General features: G+C 36.2%; 3 protein-coding genes and 1 non-coding gene across 5 annotated transcripts; 3 read left to right on the forward strand and 1 right to left on the reverse strand.

Moving 5' to 3' along the window:
* The first annotated feature begins 286 nt into the window (after positions 1-286).
* On the forward strand, positions 287-3,802 carry LOC106159601 (uncharacterized). The gene is made up of 3 exons (XM_013535912.3): positions 287-673; positions 2,407-2,520; positions 3,320-3,802. Exons 1-3 carry the CDS (start codon positions 337-339, stop codon positions 3,664-3,666), a joined length of 798 nt encoding a protein of 265 aa, XP_013391366.2. The 5' UTR covers positions 287-336; the 3' UTR covers positions 3,667-3,802.
* A 2,531-nt stretch (positions 3,803-6,333) lies between these two features.
* On the forward strand, positions 6,334-8,102 carry LOC106151873 (uncharacterized). The gene is made up of 3 exons (XM_013525301.2): positions 6,334-6,705; positions 7,074-7,187; positions 7,613-8,102. Exons 1-3 carry the CDS (start codon positions 6,339-6,341, stop codon positions 7,960-7,962), a joined length of 831 nt encoding a protein of 276 aa, XP_013380755.2. The 5' UTR covers positions 6,334-6,338; the 3' UTR covers positions 7,963-8,102.
* A 1,010-nt stretch (positions 8,103-9,112) lies between these two features.
* Trnag-ucc (transfer RNA glycine (anticodon UCC)) lies at positions 9,113-9,184 on the reverse strand. Its single transcript has one exon. It is a non-coding gene; the product is annotated as a tRNA-Gly (tRNA).
* Positions 9,185-9,336: 152 nt separating this feature from the next.
* LOC106151878 (ADP-ribosylation factor-like protein 2-binding protein) lies at positions 9,337-14,290 on the forward strand. Of its 2 annotated transcripts, none has more exons than XM_013525312.2 (7): positions 9,337-9,439; positions 9,953-9,998; positions 10,270-10,331; positions 10,555-10,661; positions 10,910-10,995; positions 11,466-11,562; positions 12,302-14,290. In XM_013525312.2, exons 1-7 carry the CDS (start codon positions 9,421-9,423, stop codon positions 12,449-12,451), a joined length of 567 nt encoding a protein of 188 aa, XP_013380766.1. In that variant the 5' UTR covers positions 9,337-9,420; the 3' UTR covers positions 12,452-14,290. The 2 variants fall into 2 exon arrangements, with proteins under 2 accessions (XP_013380766.1, XP_013380767.1); XM_013525313.3 differs by lacking the exon at positions 9,337-9,439 and adding an exon at positions 9,599-9,777.
* The last annotated feature ends 327 nt before the right edge of the window (positions 14,291-14,617 follow it).

A 14,617-nucleotide genomic window follows, 5' to 3' on the forward strand; every position in this document is an offset into this window, starting at 1 on the left:
CGTACCAAATGGCTCCGTTCGCCCTCTAAAATACCAAAATTTTCGGGGCCCTTCAGCCGGCCCCGAACCCCACGTCAAGTGAGAGGGGGTGGCTTCGCATCCCCCCTTCAAATAATCCTGGACACGCCCCTGCTCTTACCTATTGGCAGAGTGCCAACAGGCAAAACTGTTCACTATGGTACAGGTAATATTGAACAGGTAACAATGACATGTAATTAATAAAACTACTTGCAACACGTGAGTGCTCTGAAGCAGAACAGAGCATTTCATCGCCTATATAAGCATCTTCGTGGACATTTTCATGTATTTTGGGGCCGATCATTCGTGAGCTCGAGCATGATGATGTTCCTCCTCCTCCTTGGCGTTCTTTCCGTCCTCTCCGTCGGGACTTACGGGCAGAATACGAAAGATGCCGTGGGTATTTTCAACAGGAAATACGATCTTTACCTTCTAACTATACAGATTGAGAAAATGCGTGAAAAGCTGTTTAAAGATTGTCCGGGGTTCTTCAGTCAGCCGGAGAACGCAAAAAAACTGGCGCAATTCTTTGGGAAGAGAGAGGTGGATCCCGCCAACCTAGATCTGAAGGTGGAACTCGCGCGTCATTCGTTGGACAACATCAAGCAAGAATATCTGAAGTGTATCAAGGGGAATTCACAAGTTGTCACCACAAGTAAGTTCACTGCTGAAGAAAAAAGAAGACAGGTTGGTTACAATAATCTATAATATTATTACGAGTCTGACAGCAGTAATAACGTTGAAAGCTGGGTTGAAATCTGTGATATGCCCACATGTACTATATATTGTATAATAGTACCACCAGCTCAAGTACACATGGCGGTACAGATGATTTTAGTCTCAAACTGTATCGTCCGCCGGTTTCGCCGCCACGTCACCGTTACCGCTTTTCCTCCTAGACAACAACAGCCCAAGAGCCCGTGTATCCATCGCTTGTATGTAGGTCACATATAATCCCAACTCTATCCGTGCGGATTTTGGGCTTTGTCGGTGCACCGGTCTAGGGTTGGCTGCCGTCCCAATGCACCCTTGTCCAAAATTTGCAAAATTAAATGATAAATATCTCTTAAACCGAGGGCATTATGGGAAAATTTACAATAGATGGCTGAACGAAAGTCATTTGTGCAAATTTCAAATATGCCCTTGGATTTGATCCATGAACTTTTATTTTAAGGTCAAATGGACCAAAATTTTCTAAAAATGAGTTTTATATATATATATTAGTGCCGATTTTCAGAAACTACAAAAACCTAACCTATAAAATTATCGGCAGGTATTGCACTTACATGTAAAGTCATCTTTCAGGTTTCTGAGTTTGGGGTCAATTAGTGCATTTTCACGGGAGAAGCAGTCACTGGATTCCGAAACTGAAAAGTCTCTCTAATTCTGAACCCGTAAATGCTAGAAACTTCGTTTTTTGCATGTTATATATCTTGTCAAGCGCAACACTGGAAGTGGTGTCCTTTTTGGTTTTTTGTTTTCCATACGGTTTACGAGTTGCCCTATATCAAAACGTACAAAGTCGCAATATTCATTGGTTAAAATAAAATGTAAACTAACTCTAAAATGAGCAGAAATATGCCATAGTTACTCTTGAACTTGAGTAGGAAGTCATATTCTGTCAATATGCGATCTTGAAATTGACCTTTGACCTACTTTTTGCCATGCACTGAACTTTGCAAGTTTTCTGTCCCGTATTATCTTGAAAACTGGCAGACTATTGACCTTGAATGGGAAGTCATATACTGGCAATCTAAATGTGACTTTATAATTAACCTTTGTCCTACTTTTCACCATGAGCTGAACTTTGCAAGTTTTCCATCCATTATATCTTCAAAACTGGCGGAGATACGCCCATACATTGTAGCTACTATTGAACTTAAATAGGAAGTCATATATTGAGTCTTCCTGTGACCTTGAAAGACCTTGAAATTGACTTTTGACCTACTTTTCGCCTTAAATCGCATTCACAAATTTGGATTTCACCTTTTACTTTCCCCTATGATTTTCCGATAAATTGTAATTTTCAACCAAAAAAAATTGAGAACTCTTATTTAATGCATTTTCTAGAGCTTGTCAAGCACAACATGAATTTACTTCAGTTGGTGGTACAATACCTGGAGGCGGTATTGCCTCTGATCCTTCAGTTTATTATCATTAAGCAATATTTGGATGAATGCAAATATTAATCAATATTTTTGTTCACTATGCAACCATCAGAAATAAATTGATGTGACACCCCCAGCATCGTCAACATAAAGGAATGGAATACGATAAAAAAGTATTGATTATATCTCCAGCTAATCGAGTTATATCGATCTAATAAAAACTTAATTAACACGATCAAATGAATTCTCAATAATTAAAAGAAAAAATGTTATATTTCAGTTAGAGATAATTGCATCGGTAACAGCTGTAGGAACAATGGCACGTGTATTCCCAATGAGAAGAATTACACCTGTAGATGTCTACCCGGGTACAGCGGAGATAGGTGTGAGAAGGGTGCGTGAGTCTTTTGGGCATAAAAGATATTCAGGTGGCGAACACTCGTGACATTTGTTCTGAAAAGGGAGTGTCTGAGAGAGAGAGAGAGAGAGAGAGAGAGAGAGAGAGAGAGAGAGAGAGAGAGAACGCGCATTTAGAAGAAACCGTGGGGAGACAAAGGAATGGGCGGTCTTGCTTTCATGTAGGGTACACCATATGTGATCTGCGAACCAGTAAATTCGGGGATAATCTGTTCTGAATGCGATCTTAGTCCAGTAAACGAACAACTGAGGTTGGGAAAAAAAACGTTAACTAGGGTTTCTAAACTGAATCCGGTCCAGTTATGGGCCAATATATCCCAGATTATTTCCCAACGGAATCCACCCATGGTGCCAAAATCCAAAATGGCCGCCAATGCATAGGGGAGGGTATGTAAATGGGCATGTCACTTTGCCATGGGTGGATTCCGGTGAGAAATATCTGGGTTATGTTGGCTCATAACTCGACCAGATTCAGTTGAGAAAGCTTTGTTGACGTTTTTTCAACTTCAATGGGGAAATTTCGTTCGTTAACTGGACTATACGTTGCTTGGATTCCAAAGATTGACCTGCAATAAGAGTGTGCATTTTTTTACTCAGCCTGCGTTTAAGGGTATAACACGAATTTAATAACATTTTTATTTTATTTTATTTGTTTTAGAGACATTTATTAGTTAAACAGTATACTAGCAGAGTGTCAATTCATGTCCATATCGATTAAAGATGATGCTAGGTTTTCTTGAAAGACAAACCAAACGAAATGTGCCGTATAATTTCAGTGAACAAGAATCCATGCGGGAGCATTCTCCACCATTCTTCCGTGCGCCAAGACAATAACACCGGCTTCACTGTACCGGCCGGTTGGGTTCTCTGCTACATCGATAGCGATGACGTCACATACGCACAGACCCCCTGCATAGACCTCCTCCAAGATGTCTCCAACTACCAGACTTTCGGATGCTGGCATGGATGCTCCGGATCGGCCAAGGGCCCCGCCTATGCCAGTAATAATGTCATAGAGAAAGCCTGCAAGCCGAATATCCAACAGACAAACAAGATGGGTACTTGGTGCAGCAGTGGAACTCGTCAAACAACATTTGGCGTTTGCATTCAAATGAAAGATTGAAGCAATCAAATGAAATAAAGCATGCTGTGCATATAAACACACAGAAATAACGGAAATGTATCATTTCCTTGAATTGTCTAATTATATTACGTCAGAGATGTGATAGAAAATAAAATGAAACTTTTTCGTCAAGGTATTTTACTTACTGTTAACTTCAAAATGGAGAAAAGTAAAGGCGGTTTTAAAATGTCTACTTTCCTATTAAAGCAATGTTGTTCTAAATTGATACTGAAGGCCTAGCGTCATACTGCCTCCACCACCACCACCCCCTTCCAAAAATGAATAATTGCGCTGCGTGATCAAACTCAATTAGTCTGATTAGTCATGTTTGGTTTCAATTGATTGATAAAGATATACTGACGGTCAATGAAAACGCATCAGAAAACTTTCTTGTACTTTTTTTTTTTACCGAGAATCGATTCCAACCAAATACAAATATATATACAAATAAATACAAATGCACTTGTTTGGTCATAAGAGAGTAGGATGACCACTATTTTATATTTCACATATTTCACACGAAAACTGTTATTTTCTTAATGTGCCAAAGGAACTAAAAATATTATTTGATAAATAAATGATGCGTTTTCATTGACTGTCAGTATATATTAGAGCTAAGATAAGATTAATTTTTTTCAACCGCGTTGAATGAAACGCACAATTTGAAAAAAACACAAGACAATTCATAATCCCACAAAAGTCGGAGCAGTCTTGCGAAATACAGTGGGAAATACGCCTAGCATAAGCCTAGGCATCATGGGCTTAGTCTCAATAGCGATGAACATTGTTCTATATATTTTGAAATTCAAAAACAATGTTTGAATTAGTCTGATAAGTAATTCCCATTCAAATAATTTGGAGTACCTACCATTAAAATAAACAGAAACAATGAAAATGCACTAAGAGGCCAAGAGCAAGTGGATAGGTGAACAGACTAAGGAAATTGATAATTGTTTGGCGAGACGAAACAACAAGGACGCTTATGAAGTAGTGAAAAATCGTACAATCAAACTTGGAGATGAGAGAAAGAAAGCATCGTCCATCACTGAAGATGCAAACGGGAGTGAAGAGATTGCACAAATATGAAAGAGTATTGCAAAAAATTGTACAACTATGATGCGTATAAGAACCAAGAAATACTTCAATAAAGGATACAAGAGGGAGACCCTAGAGAAGATGAAGATATCCTTCTTTTAGAAGTTGAGCAGGCAGTAAAGGAGCTAAAAATGGTAAATCACTAGGAGCTGACAACATTGTAGCAGAACAACAACACGTTGGAAAAGAAACAGTGAAGGTGCTCCATAAATTATGCAATGTCATTATTCAAAGCAAGGAATGGCCAGATCAGTGGACTGAAAGCGTGATAATACCAATCCGAAGAAACCGGCAGCAAGAAGTGCTCTGCCTTCAGAATTATAAGCCTTCTTGGCCATGCGTCCAAAGTCCTCTTAAAAATCATCCAGTGGGTACACACAACAGGAGATGACAAGACAGTGTGTGTTCATTCCAAAAAAAGATCATGGATTCAGTGACGGAGGGAAAGCTAAGATACTGTGAGCACGTGGTTAGAGGAGAGAGAATGGCAAAGGTGGTGATGGAGGGACAACTGGAAGGAAGTAAAGGAAGAGGACGACCGATGGAAAGATGGGACAACAACTTAAAGGACTGGACTGGGAGCAGAATGGAGGAGTTGAAGGAGAAGGCAGAGACAGGGAAGAATGGAGGAGGAGAGTCAAGGCATGGGTGCACCAGCGGCCCTGACAGGCGACGGACATGATGATGATGACCAGCCATCACGCTTTAAATTTCTATACCTAAAATACCTTTAAATAATTGTTTCACAACAAGGAAAACTGCATAATCACTTATACTTACGATGCCATTTTAGATGTAACACAGTCACTAGTGTACTGATTTAATCGATTTCAGTTGTCATTTCATTGAACGAAGGCATTATTTTGGCTTTTCAAAGGTAAAATGTGAACTAAGCATTTGAGATCAATCGCTTACATGGGTTTTTAAAACCCAACGGTGTCATTGGCGTTGTAATTGTGTACGTAAGTGCTCAGGTTAAGGAGATAACTGGGAATAATTTTTTTTACTCCTAAAACTCAATCATGACGTCATAAAATAACGTAAATATTAGAAAAAGAAAAAATCAACTATGTGAACGGCAAATAATAAGCCTTATTCATCCAAGATAAGGCTTTAAAAGTGGAATGGTGGTCATGTTATGTTTATATTGATTTTATATTGGATTCTTTCTGTCAAAATGTGCCTCTTGTCAAAGCAAAAAACATCTAAAATCGGGCTTTGTGTGATGTTAATGCGCATTTGCAAAAGAGTGTTTTACCGTCATGTAATGTTTTTTTTTCTTTTAGTAAATTATCTTCACTCTTTAACACCTTTTTTTGGCGTGAAAAAAATAGCTTATGCACTTATAACTGGCAATAAAACAGCTGCATAGTAATTACACAGTATGATCGTTTTCGGGCTGCAGAAGTTTTGCGGTATAATTTTAAACAACGTTAAGTTGGACCAAGAAGGGTTTACTTAAAACTGTTGAGAACAGAGCTCACGGCTTGACAGATAAATATATATATAGGTTAACTCTCCGGGGTTAATCCTAGCGGTTGACGTATACTTATATAAGCATCTTCGTGGACATTTTCATGTATTTTGGTGCATTCGTCAGCTCGAGTAGAATGATGTTCCTATTTCTTTTTGGCGTTCTGTCCTTCCTGTCCGTCGGGACTAACGGGCAAAATACGAAAGATGCCGTGGGCATTTTCAATAGGAAATACGATCTTTACCATCTTACTCTACAACTTGAGAAAATGCGTGAAAAACTGTTTAAAGATTGTCCGGCGTTCTTCAGTCAGCCGGAGAGCGCAGAAAAACTGGCGCAATTCTTTGGGAAGAGAGAGGTAAATCCCGCCAGTCTGGACATGGAGCTGGAGCTCGCACGTCATTCGCTGGACTACATCAAGCAAGAATATCTGAAGTGTATCGAGGCGAATTCACAAGTTGTCACCACAAGTGAGTTCTTTCCCGTCAAAAAAAAAAAAAAAAAAAAAAAAAAAAGACAGATGGGTTACAAGAATTTATAATATTATTTCGATTCTGTAGGCGGTTATGTTGAATATTGGGTCGTTGGTCTGTTGAAATGTCCATATGCTCTATAGTGTATGATTTACAGTCATTAACGCATCTTTTAAAATTCTACTTATTGTTTTATTTTGGTGGTGGTGGTGGTGGGTGTGTCATATTCACGTCTGACGATTGCAGAATGTACTAAAATACAAAACATCTAAACTGCAGCATGAGTTCTATCGATGAGATAAAACAAATTTTACAAAAATGAGAAAAAGAAATCTAAATCAATAAAAGAGATTGTTATATTTCAGTTAAAGATAATTGCATCGGTAACAGCTGTAGGAACAACGGCACGTGTATTCCCAGTGAGAAGAATTACACCTGTAGATGTCTACCCGGGTACAGCGGAGATAGGTGTGAGAAGGGTGCGTGAGTCTTTTCGGCATAAAAGATTTTCAGGTGGTGGCCCCTCGTGACATTTATTAGGACAGAGGGGTGTCTGTCATTAGTGTCTCGCGATTATCATTAAACTAAGGTTGTTTGGCGGTTGGGGAGAGGCGGTAGAGAGAGAGAGAGAGAGAGAGAGAGGACATGAAGAAGATTAAAAAAGAAGCTGCACGTCATCGTGCGATTATTTATTAAGCTACTATTAAAAAGCAGCATTATTCATGGTGGCAGCATTTTCTTAATATTGCTCTTTTTTATAGCATGAATTTATTTACATTTTTTATTTGTTTACAGACATTTTCGGTTTTCCGTATACAGTGTCCATATCGATCAGCGTGCTGCAGGATAATGCTGCTAATATTTTTGAAAGACAAACCAAACGAAATGTGCCATATTATTTCAGTGAACAAGAATCCATGCGGGAGCATTCTCCACCATTCTTCCGTGCGCCAAGACAACAACACCGGTATCACTGTACCGGCCGGTTGGGTTCTCTGCTACATCGATAGCGATGACGTCACATACGCACAGACCCCCTGCATAGACCTGCTCCAAGGTGTCACCAACTACCAGAATTTTGGATGCTGGCATGGATGCTCCGGATCGGTCAAGGGTCCCGCTTATGCCAGTAATAATGTCATAGAAATGGCGTGCAGACCGAATATCCAACAGACAAACAAGATGGGCACTTCTTGGTGCAGCAGTGGAACTCGCCAAACAACATTTGGCGTTTGCATTCAAATGAAAAACTAAAGTAGTCAAATGAAATAAAACATGCTGTGCACATACAAATGCACGTGCACGAGGAGAAGGGAAATGTCTCAATTCCTTGAATTGTGCAATTATGTTACTACAGAGATGTGATAATAAATAAAATAAAATCCATTTGTCAAGCAGACAATCGAAAAACATTTTATATTTACCTCCGCCAAGGAGATTATGTTTTCACCCCTGTTTGTTTGTTTGTTTGTCATCAACACAACTCAAAAAGTTATTGAAAAATTTCGATGGAATTTACAGAGTAGGTCAGAAATGGGTTAACTCAGAAGTGATTAGTTTTTGGTGGTGATCCAGATCCATTATCAATCAATAATCAATCAAAAATAAAAAAACTAAGTTATGGACCGATTTTGATGAAATTTTCAGGAACTGTCAGAGGTGGGTCAAGGAACAGATGATTAGTCTTTGGTGGTGATCCGGACCAATAATCAATCAATAATCAATAATCAAAAATCAAAAAACTAAATCATTAAAGAATGAAAATTTAGGGCTGAAACGGCATTGGATGGAGACTTTGCTGCCTTGGCGGAGGTCTGCACTCTCTGAGTGCTTTTCTAGTTACTGTTTACTTCGAAATGGAGAAAAGCAAACGCGTTTTTAAAATGATATAGGCCTACGTATACTTTACTTTTAGAGCAATATTGTTTTGACTATTGCTGAACACCTAGAGCCTTACTACCCTCCCCCCCCCCAAAAAAAAAAAAAAAATTGAAAAAATAAAAATAAAAAACACAAGTAAAATAAAAATGATAGGCCTACTTGCGCTACATATCAAGCTCTTGAATTAGTAATAGTTTATTTTAATCGATTGGCAAAGATATAATATAGCTAAGATAATATTAATTTATTTCAACCATGTAAAGTGAAATTAAAGCACACTTGATAAACTTGAAGAACCCACGATTAGGCAATTCATAATCCCGGGTCCGTGATGTGTTGTGAAGTAGGCTACAGTTCGAAATACGCCTAGCATATGCCTAGGGATATAATATGCTTATTCTCAATAACTATGAAAATTGGTCTAGATATTTTGCACCTTCAGAGGGCCAGGAAAATGACAATCTGTTTTTCACCCTCACACCTTCATGCTTCATGCTAAAATTGTTGAAAAGAAGAAAAAGTGTGCGAGGACCGGGAGTCGAACCCGGATCGACTGCTTGGAAGGCAACCATGCTAACCGTTACACCATCCACGCTTGATGAAAGCAAGTGGTTGTTCAATAATATTTAGATCTGTCTTGATGAAAAGAAATTGTTTCACACACTGATTAATTCCATTATATCAGAATTGGCGTTCTGAATAGAAATTATTTTATTTTATTTTGTAAACAAATGGTCTTTCTCATTATGCACCTAAATACCTTCTTAAATTTTAACCGGAAAAGCCGGTAATTATGTACTTCGCGGATTACTTCCTGTGATCCGTTTCAATATGGCGGCTGATGATTCGGGTAAGTTGAATATTTTCATTCATTTGTCAAAATTCCAATGAAAAGGTCGCAGTATTTGAGAAATTTGGTAAACAGCAATCGAAAATATATGTAAATTATTCAAGAATTGAAAAAATATATATTGCCAAGTGTACTTAAACTTTCTGACATTGATGAGAAATGTTCAACGATTTAAACTTGTTGATAACGCGGTTAACAGAATCAGAATCAGAAGTTTATTGACAATCGCCCTACATCCGGGCATGATCAACGAAGTCTTGGGAAGTTGGGATAAGATTGTCTCCTAAGTTGATGTCAGTATTTTAGCGCATTTACATTCCAACCACCTCATGAGAGTGGTAAGCCTTTTGGGAACACAGTACGTTTTAAAGTAAACCCCACGACCACTTGAATATGCACAGAAATAACCAGCGGTGCTCGGTTAGCATACTGCTAGTAGTAATACTAATATACAGCTCTTAACACACAAACCCAATTCATCCTTTGAAATTCTATTTAAATCTATGTTACCAGATACAGAGCCGATGGATTTTCAAGAAGAGGAACTTGCTTCTTCGAGGTATTTATGTGTTCATATCAAGCTTGCACCCTGCAATTTGTACCCTGGGGGTAGAGGTGTCAGTAAAATGATTTTTTATTTTACCACTTTGGTTGAGGCAAAGTTTTCTGTTTTAAGTAACTCTTTTGTTTATAGATTTTAAAATTAACCACAGTTGAAGAACCACATTTTATAAACTTTTATTATTGCAATATGATAAGCTGTTAAAAAAGGTATATTTGATTTGGGTGGCTGTGTGACTGCTGTTTAAATGAGCTTCTTTTCCTCCCAGTTCCAGCATAGCAGACACCAAGTTTGATATAACAATAGGACACATAGAAGACATTATAATGGGTAATGTGTAAAGTGCAAATGTTTTACAGAGTAAAATACTCATTTTATGAAAATAATGGTTTTAGTACCCATAGAAATAAAAGAGTGAGGACATTTTGACAAAATAAGAAGTAAAAACTGTTATAGTCAAAGTATTTATAAAGAATTTTTTATTAATGGTGCTGCTTGATAATAACAGAAAACACTTGGCATTCATGGTGTGATGTTGGTTTTGCATTTGCAGAAGATGAATTCCAGGATCTACAACAAAAATTCCTTGAAAAATATTACAAAGAATTTGATGATAGCGAAGAGAATAAATTCATATACACAGATATCCATCAAGAATATGTAAGTTCACAATGTTTCATCTTGCCAAAAGTCACATATTTGTTGTTGTAATAGTTCCATAATCCTTGGTTGAAAAAGCGAAGGATGCATTGGCCACAGAATCGTAACAGATATTTCAAACACCCATTATTCTTATCATATATCATTTTAATATCTATATCTATACATATCTATATATATATATATTGGTTAATTACAAGCACAATTTTGCTAATATACTTAAAATGTTTGTGCTCTATTCTTTACAGATCAATCTGGTAGAAAAATTTATTGAAGAAGAACTTACTAGGCGAATGCAAGGTTTTTGCATGAGTGAATTCTCTAAGCAATTAGTGTAAGTTGGGCTGAATTTTTTTTCTCAATTGAATGGATATTTATTTACTTTGATGGGTTAAAAAGTGATCAAATATGTTTTTTTTTAATGTAAGAGAATGAAAAAAGCTTAAATAATGGTTTGATATGTTGGTGTACTGAGCCTAATGAAGAGATTTACTTAATATCTACACAAGTGTATAATCAAATCTACATCTTTGGTGTATAACCCAGTTGCTAGTCTCGGTCTACTTTTAATCTGACTGAGATATCCAAGATCTAAAATACGTATCATCTGGCTGCCATGTAAGTTCAGGTTTATTTGTTCATTCAGATATAACTTTAACAGCATTTTATTTTTGTTTGGGTGAGCACTAATATTGCAGCTCAAAATTTAAACAGAAATAAGTTTCAAGATGTGTTTTCTTTATATAGTATGAAATAAAATCTACATGGTTTTTCAAGTAGCTTGATGGTATATATTGATTTCAGTAAAAGGAAAGAAGAATTAGAAGGTGAAATATTTGAGATGTTACTGACTTTTAGCGATTTCATGGCCTTTAAAGAAATGTTTCTAGACTACAGAGCAGTAAGTACCATTTTTGTCTGATTTTGTGAATAATTGTCTTTAATTCCATCATGTATCAATAAGTTGCCATTGAAAGAAATTGTAATAAACCTTAAAAGGTGTTGCCATAATATTTGAAAATAGCATGAAAATGCAGCATATAAGTGAATGATGTGATTTTTTCTTCAGTCAACAGCTAATATTGAGATAGGTTTTACCTCCAATATTTCCAATATTATAACTTAACACAGCTGATGAAATTGTTCTCTGAGCATATAAGTGACTTTTTTTTACTTCTCTATGCTTGAATATCTTTTACATATTGTTACAGTAAATAGCTTAAATTGCGTGTAACATGGACATCAGTTCCATCAGTTTCAATTTATCTTAAAGGGATAATAACTCTTCGTATGAGATCTATATTTCACAATAAAATCATTGTGAATAACTCATAGATATATAATATATTCTGTTTTACCACAAAAACGGCAGTTATAGCTATTTTTTCTGATATCTGAGCTTGTCTTTAGACCACGTGACCTCCATTGATGGCTATACTCTGTTAAAATCTCTTAAGAGATTTTAACAAAAAACCAAACTTTTTAGAAAAAAACCAGGGACTAACTTTGAATGTAAAAATGGATTCATTAACCATTGGTAAGTATGGGAAAATTGTTGTTTACTCCAGGAAAATTCATTTTTTGGCCAAAACGAAGAGTTATTATCCCTTTAACATAACTGTTTAAATATGTTGTTTCAGAGTCAAGAAGGGACAACAATAGATCTCAGCGAAGGTCTGGTTATAACTCCCCTAGCCAAAACTGTAGGTGGCAGCTCTTGTGAAGACACTCCGCTAGAACCACCTCCAAAGAAAAGAAATTCACCAAGAAAGGAAAACTCTAAGAAATGAGCTCAAACATCAACTGTGACAAAAGAATGTACTTAACTTACTCAGAGTAAAGAGGACTGAAACAAGGATATTATCTTTAAATCCTTGAAGTCAGTTTGGAGGAGATCGTAAAAAAAACAGGTTTTTAAAGTAGGAAGAGATCAGTCAATGTTTCTTCCATAAGTGGGAATATAGTTGACAGGGTACAAAGGTCCTATGCATGTTAAAATGTTCCATCCGGGATCAAAAGCAGTTAGTGCCGGATTACCCGTTCAAGTGGAGAGATGAAGCAAATTATTCAATGTCAAAAGTGGCATGTGGTATGCAGTTTATTTGAGGAGTATGTTGTAGAAGTTCTGACAACATGAGTATGAAACAACAGAATTGTATGATTTTCTATTTTTTATCCTCTTGTAAGACTAGCTGTAATCCAAAAGTGCTGCAGCAAGTGGTTTCATGTGAATAGAGCCCTGGGGATTTTTTCATTATTTTTAAGCTGCATCTTATTTGATAAAATGAAAGTGAGTGTTAGGCTCTACATGTATTCATCTTCTAATGGGTCTAGTTTGTACAAAACTTCCTTGAAAGGAAAAGAAACTTGAACATATTTCCTAAGCAAAAAAATTTGATTCACATCAAACAGTGCAATTTATGATCAAGACCTTGTGTGGCAGCGACATTCTAGATAGATCTGTTATTTCTGATTATAAATTATTTATTTAATGAATGAACTGCAAAACCACTGCTTCCCATTTTCCTTTTGCTCACTTTGTGTTGTCTCTGTCGTGTTCAGAATTGTTATGTATGTAGTCAAATCTGGTTATTTTCTTAATATTAGAATTTGTTGAAAACTGTCTAAAAGGAAAGATATATATTTTTTCCATTCATAGATTTATTAAACACATTATTTCATGTAATTAACACTTAGAAATTACACATATAAAAAATATTAATGGAGCTGCACATTAACTGCATTTATTCTTCTGGAAAAAAAGAAGTGAGTTTTTTTTTTTTTGATTAATCAGAGGGTATATATGAACACCTTTGCAAAACTCAATCCCCAAATTTATCAAAGAGTATAACACACTTAAGATTTTAGATGAGTAAGAATACTTGAACCAGCCCATATTTGAAACAATGCTAGACTTTTCTTTTGGTAAGGTCATGTAGGTTTCTCCATGAATATATTTGTATCAAATTTTATTTCTGCCGTGGATGCTTTTTCCAACGTCCATATTTGTTTTACTTTTGTTACTATTACCGTCCTGATTCTTAAAATTCTACTTGAGTTTTTCATCAGTAGGAGTGTAGTGTTTAGAAGCCGTCCTAATGCCAATGAACATTTGTAGCATCGATTTTTGAAAAGTTAAATAGTAATTCCTTTTTTTGTGTAGTTTTGATGTACAATATTTTTGTTAGATTGGATGTGTTTTATAAGAAGCATGTGTTTTTTTTTTCATAACATTTTTGTACTCATGCAACAACTAGTCACACTTATTTCTGTTTTCATTGTGGGTGCCCAAATGGATTTGTCGAAAACCATTCCACTTCCAAAAAGATGAAATGATGTATTTTCAGGTTGCTTTGTGATTTTGAAAGTTTTGTGAAATTAAACCATTTAAGGGTGTGTATGTGCAGTTTTCTCTGTTTTTCATACAACCTGTTGTAAAAGTTGAAACAACTGCAACTGCAATGCAGTAACTTTAAATTGCATATAGGTTTAACTCACTTTTGCAATATTGGTATGATATTTTAAAACCTTCTTTTTCTTCTTTATTCATGTGGCTGATAATTACTGAGTATGTATGGGAGTGGAAGAATTTGGAAGAATTTGTGTGAAATAAAAGCATTCCAAGTTTATTTTGGTGTCACTGAGTTGAATTGTACAAAATAATTTAGTATTATTTGTAATATAGTAAACAAACAATCACAAATATAGTCTATACTTAGTACAGTGTATAACACCTGAAGAAAAAGGCAGAGGACTGCTGAAAATTTCAGGTGATCTGGCTTTAGTTATCTCTAAATATGTGCAATTAGTGCATAGGTTCTCAAATTAATAAGGAATACCAAAGTTTCTATTTTAAAGAGAAAAATTCATAATACTGATACAGATGGTGGGACACTTTCACGCCTCTAGTAAGGGATTTACTTTCAGTCGAAAAACGGCTCCAAAGGAGTGATGTA

This window comes from Lingula anatina, chromosome 4, assembly GCF_051362555.1.
Source record: "Lingula anatina isolate TDL-2025a chromosome 4, LinAna3.0, whole genome shotgun sequence".
Taxonomy (NCBI): domain Eukaryota; kingdom Metazoa; phylum Brachiopoda; class Lingulata; order Lingulida; family Lingulidae; genus Lingula; species Lingula anatina.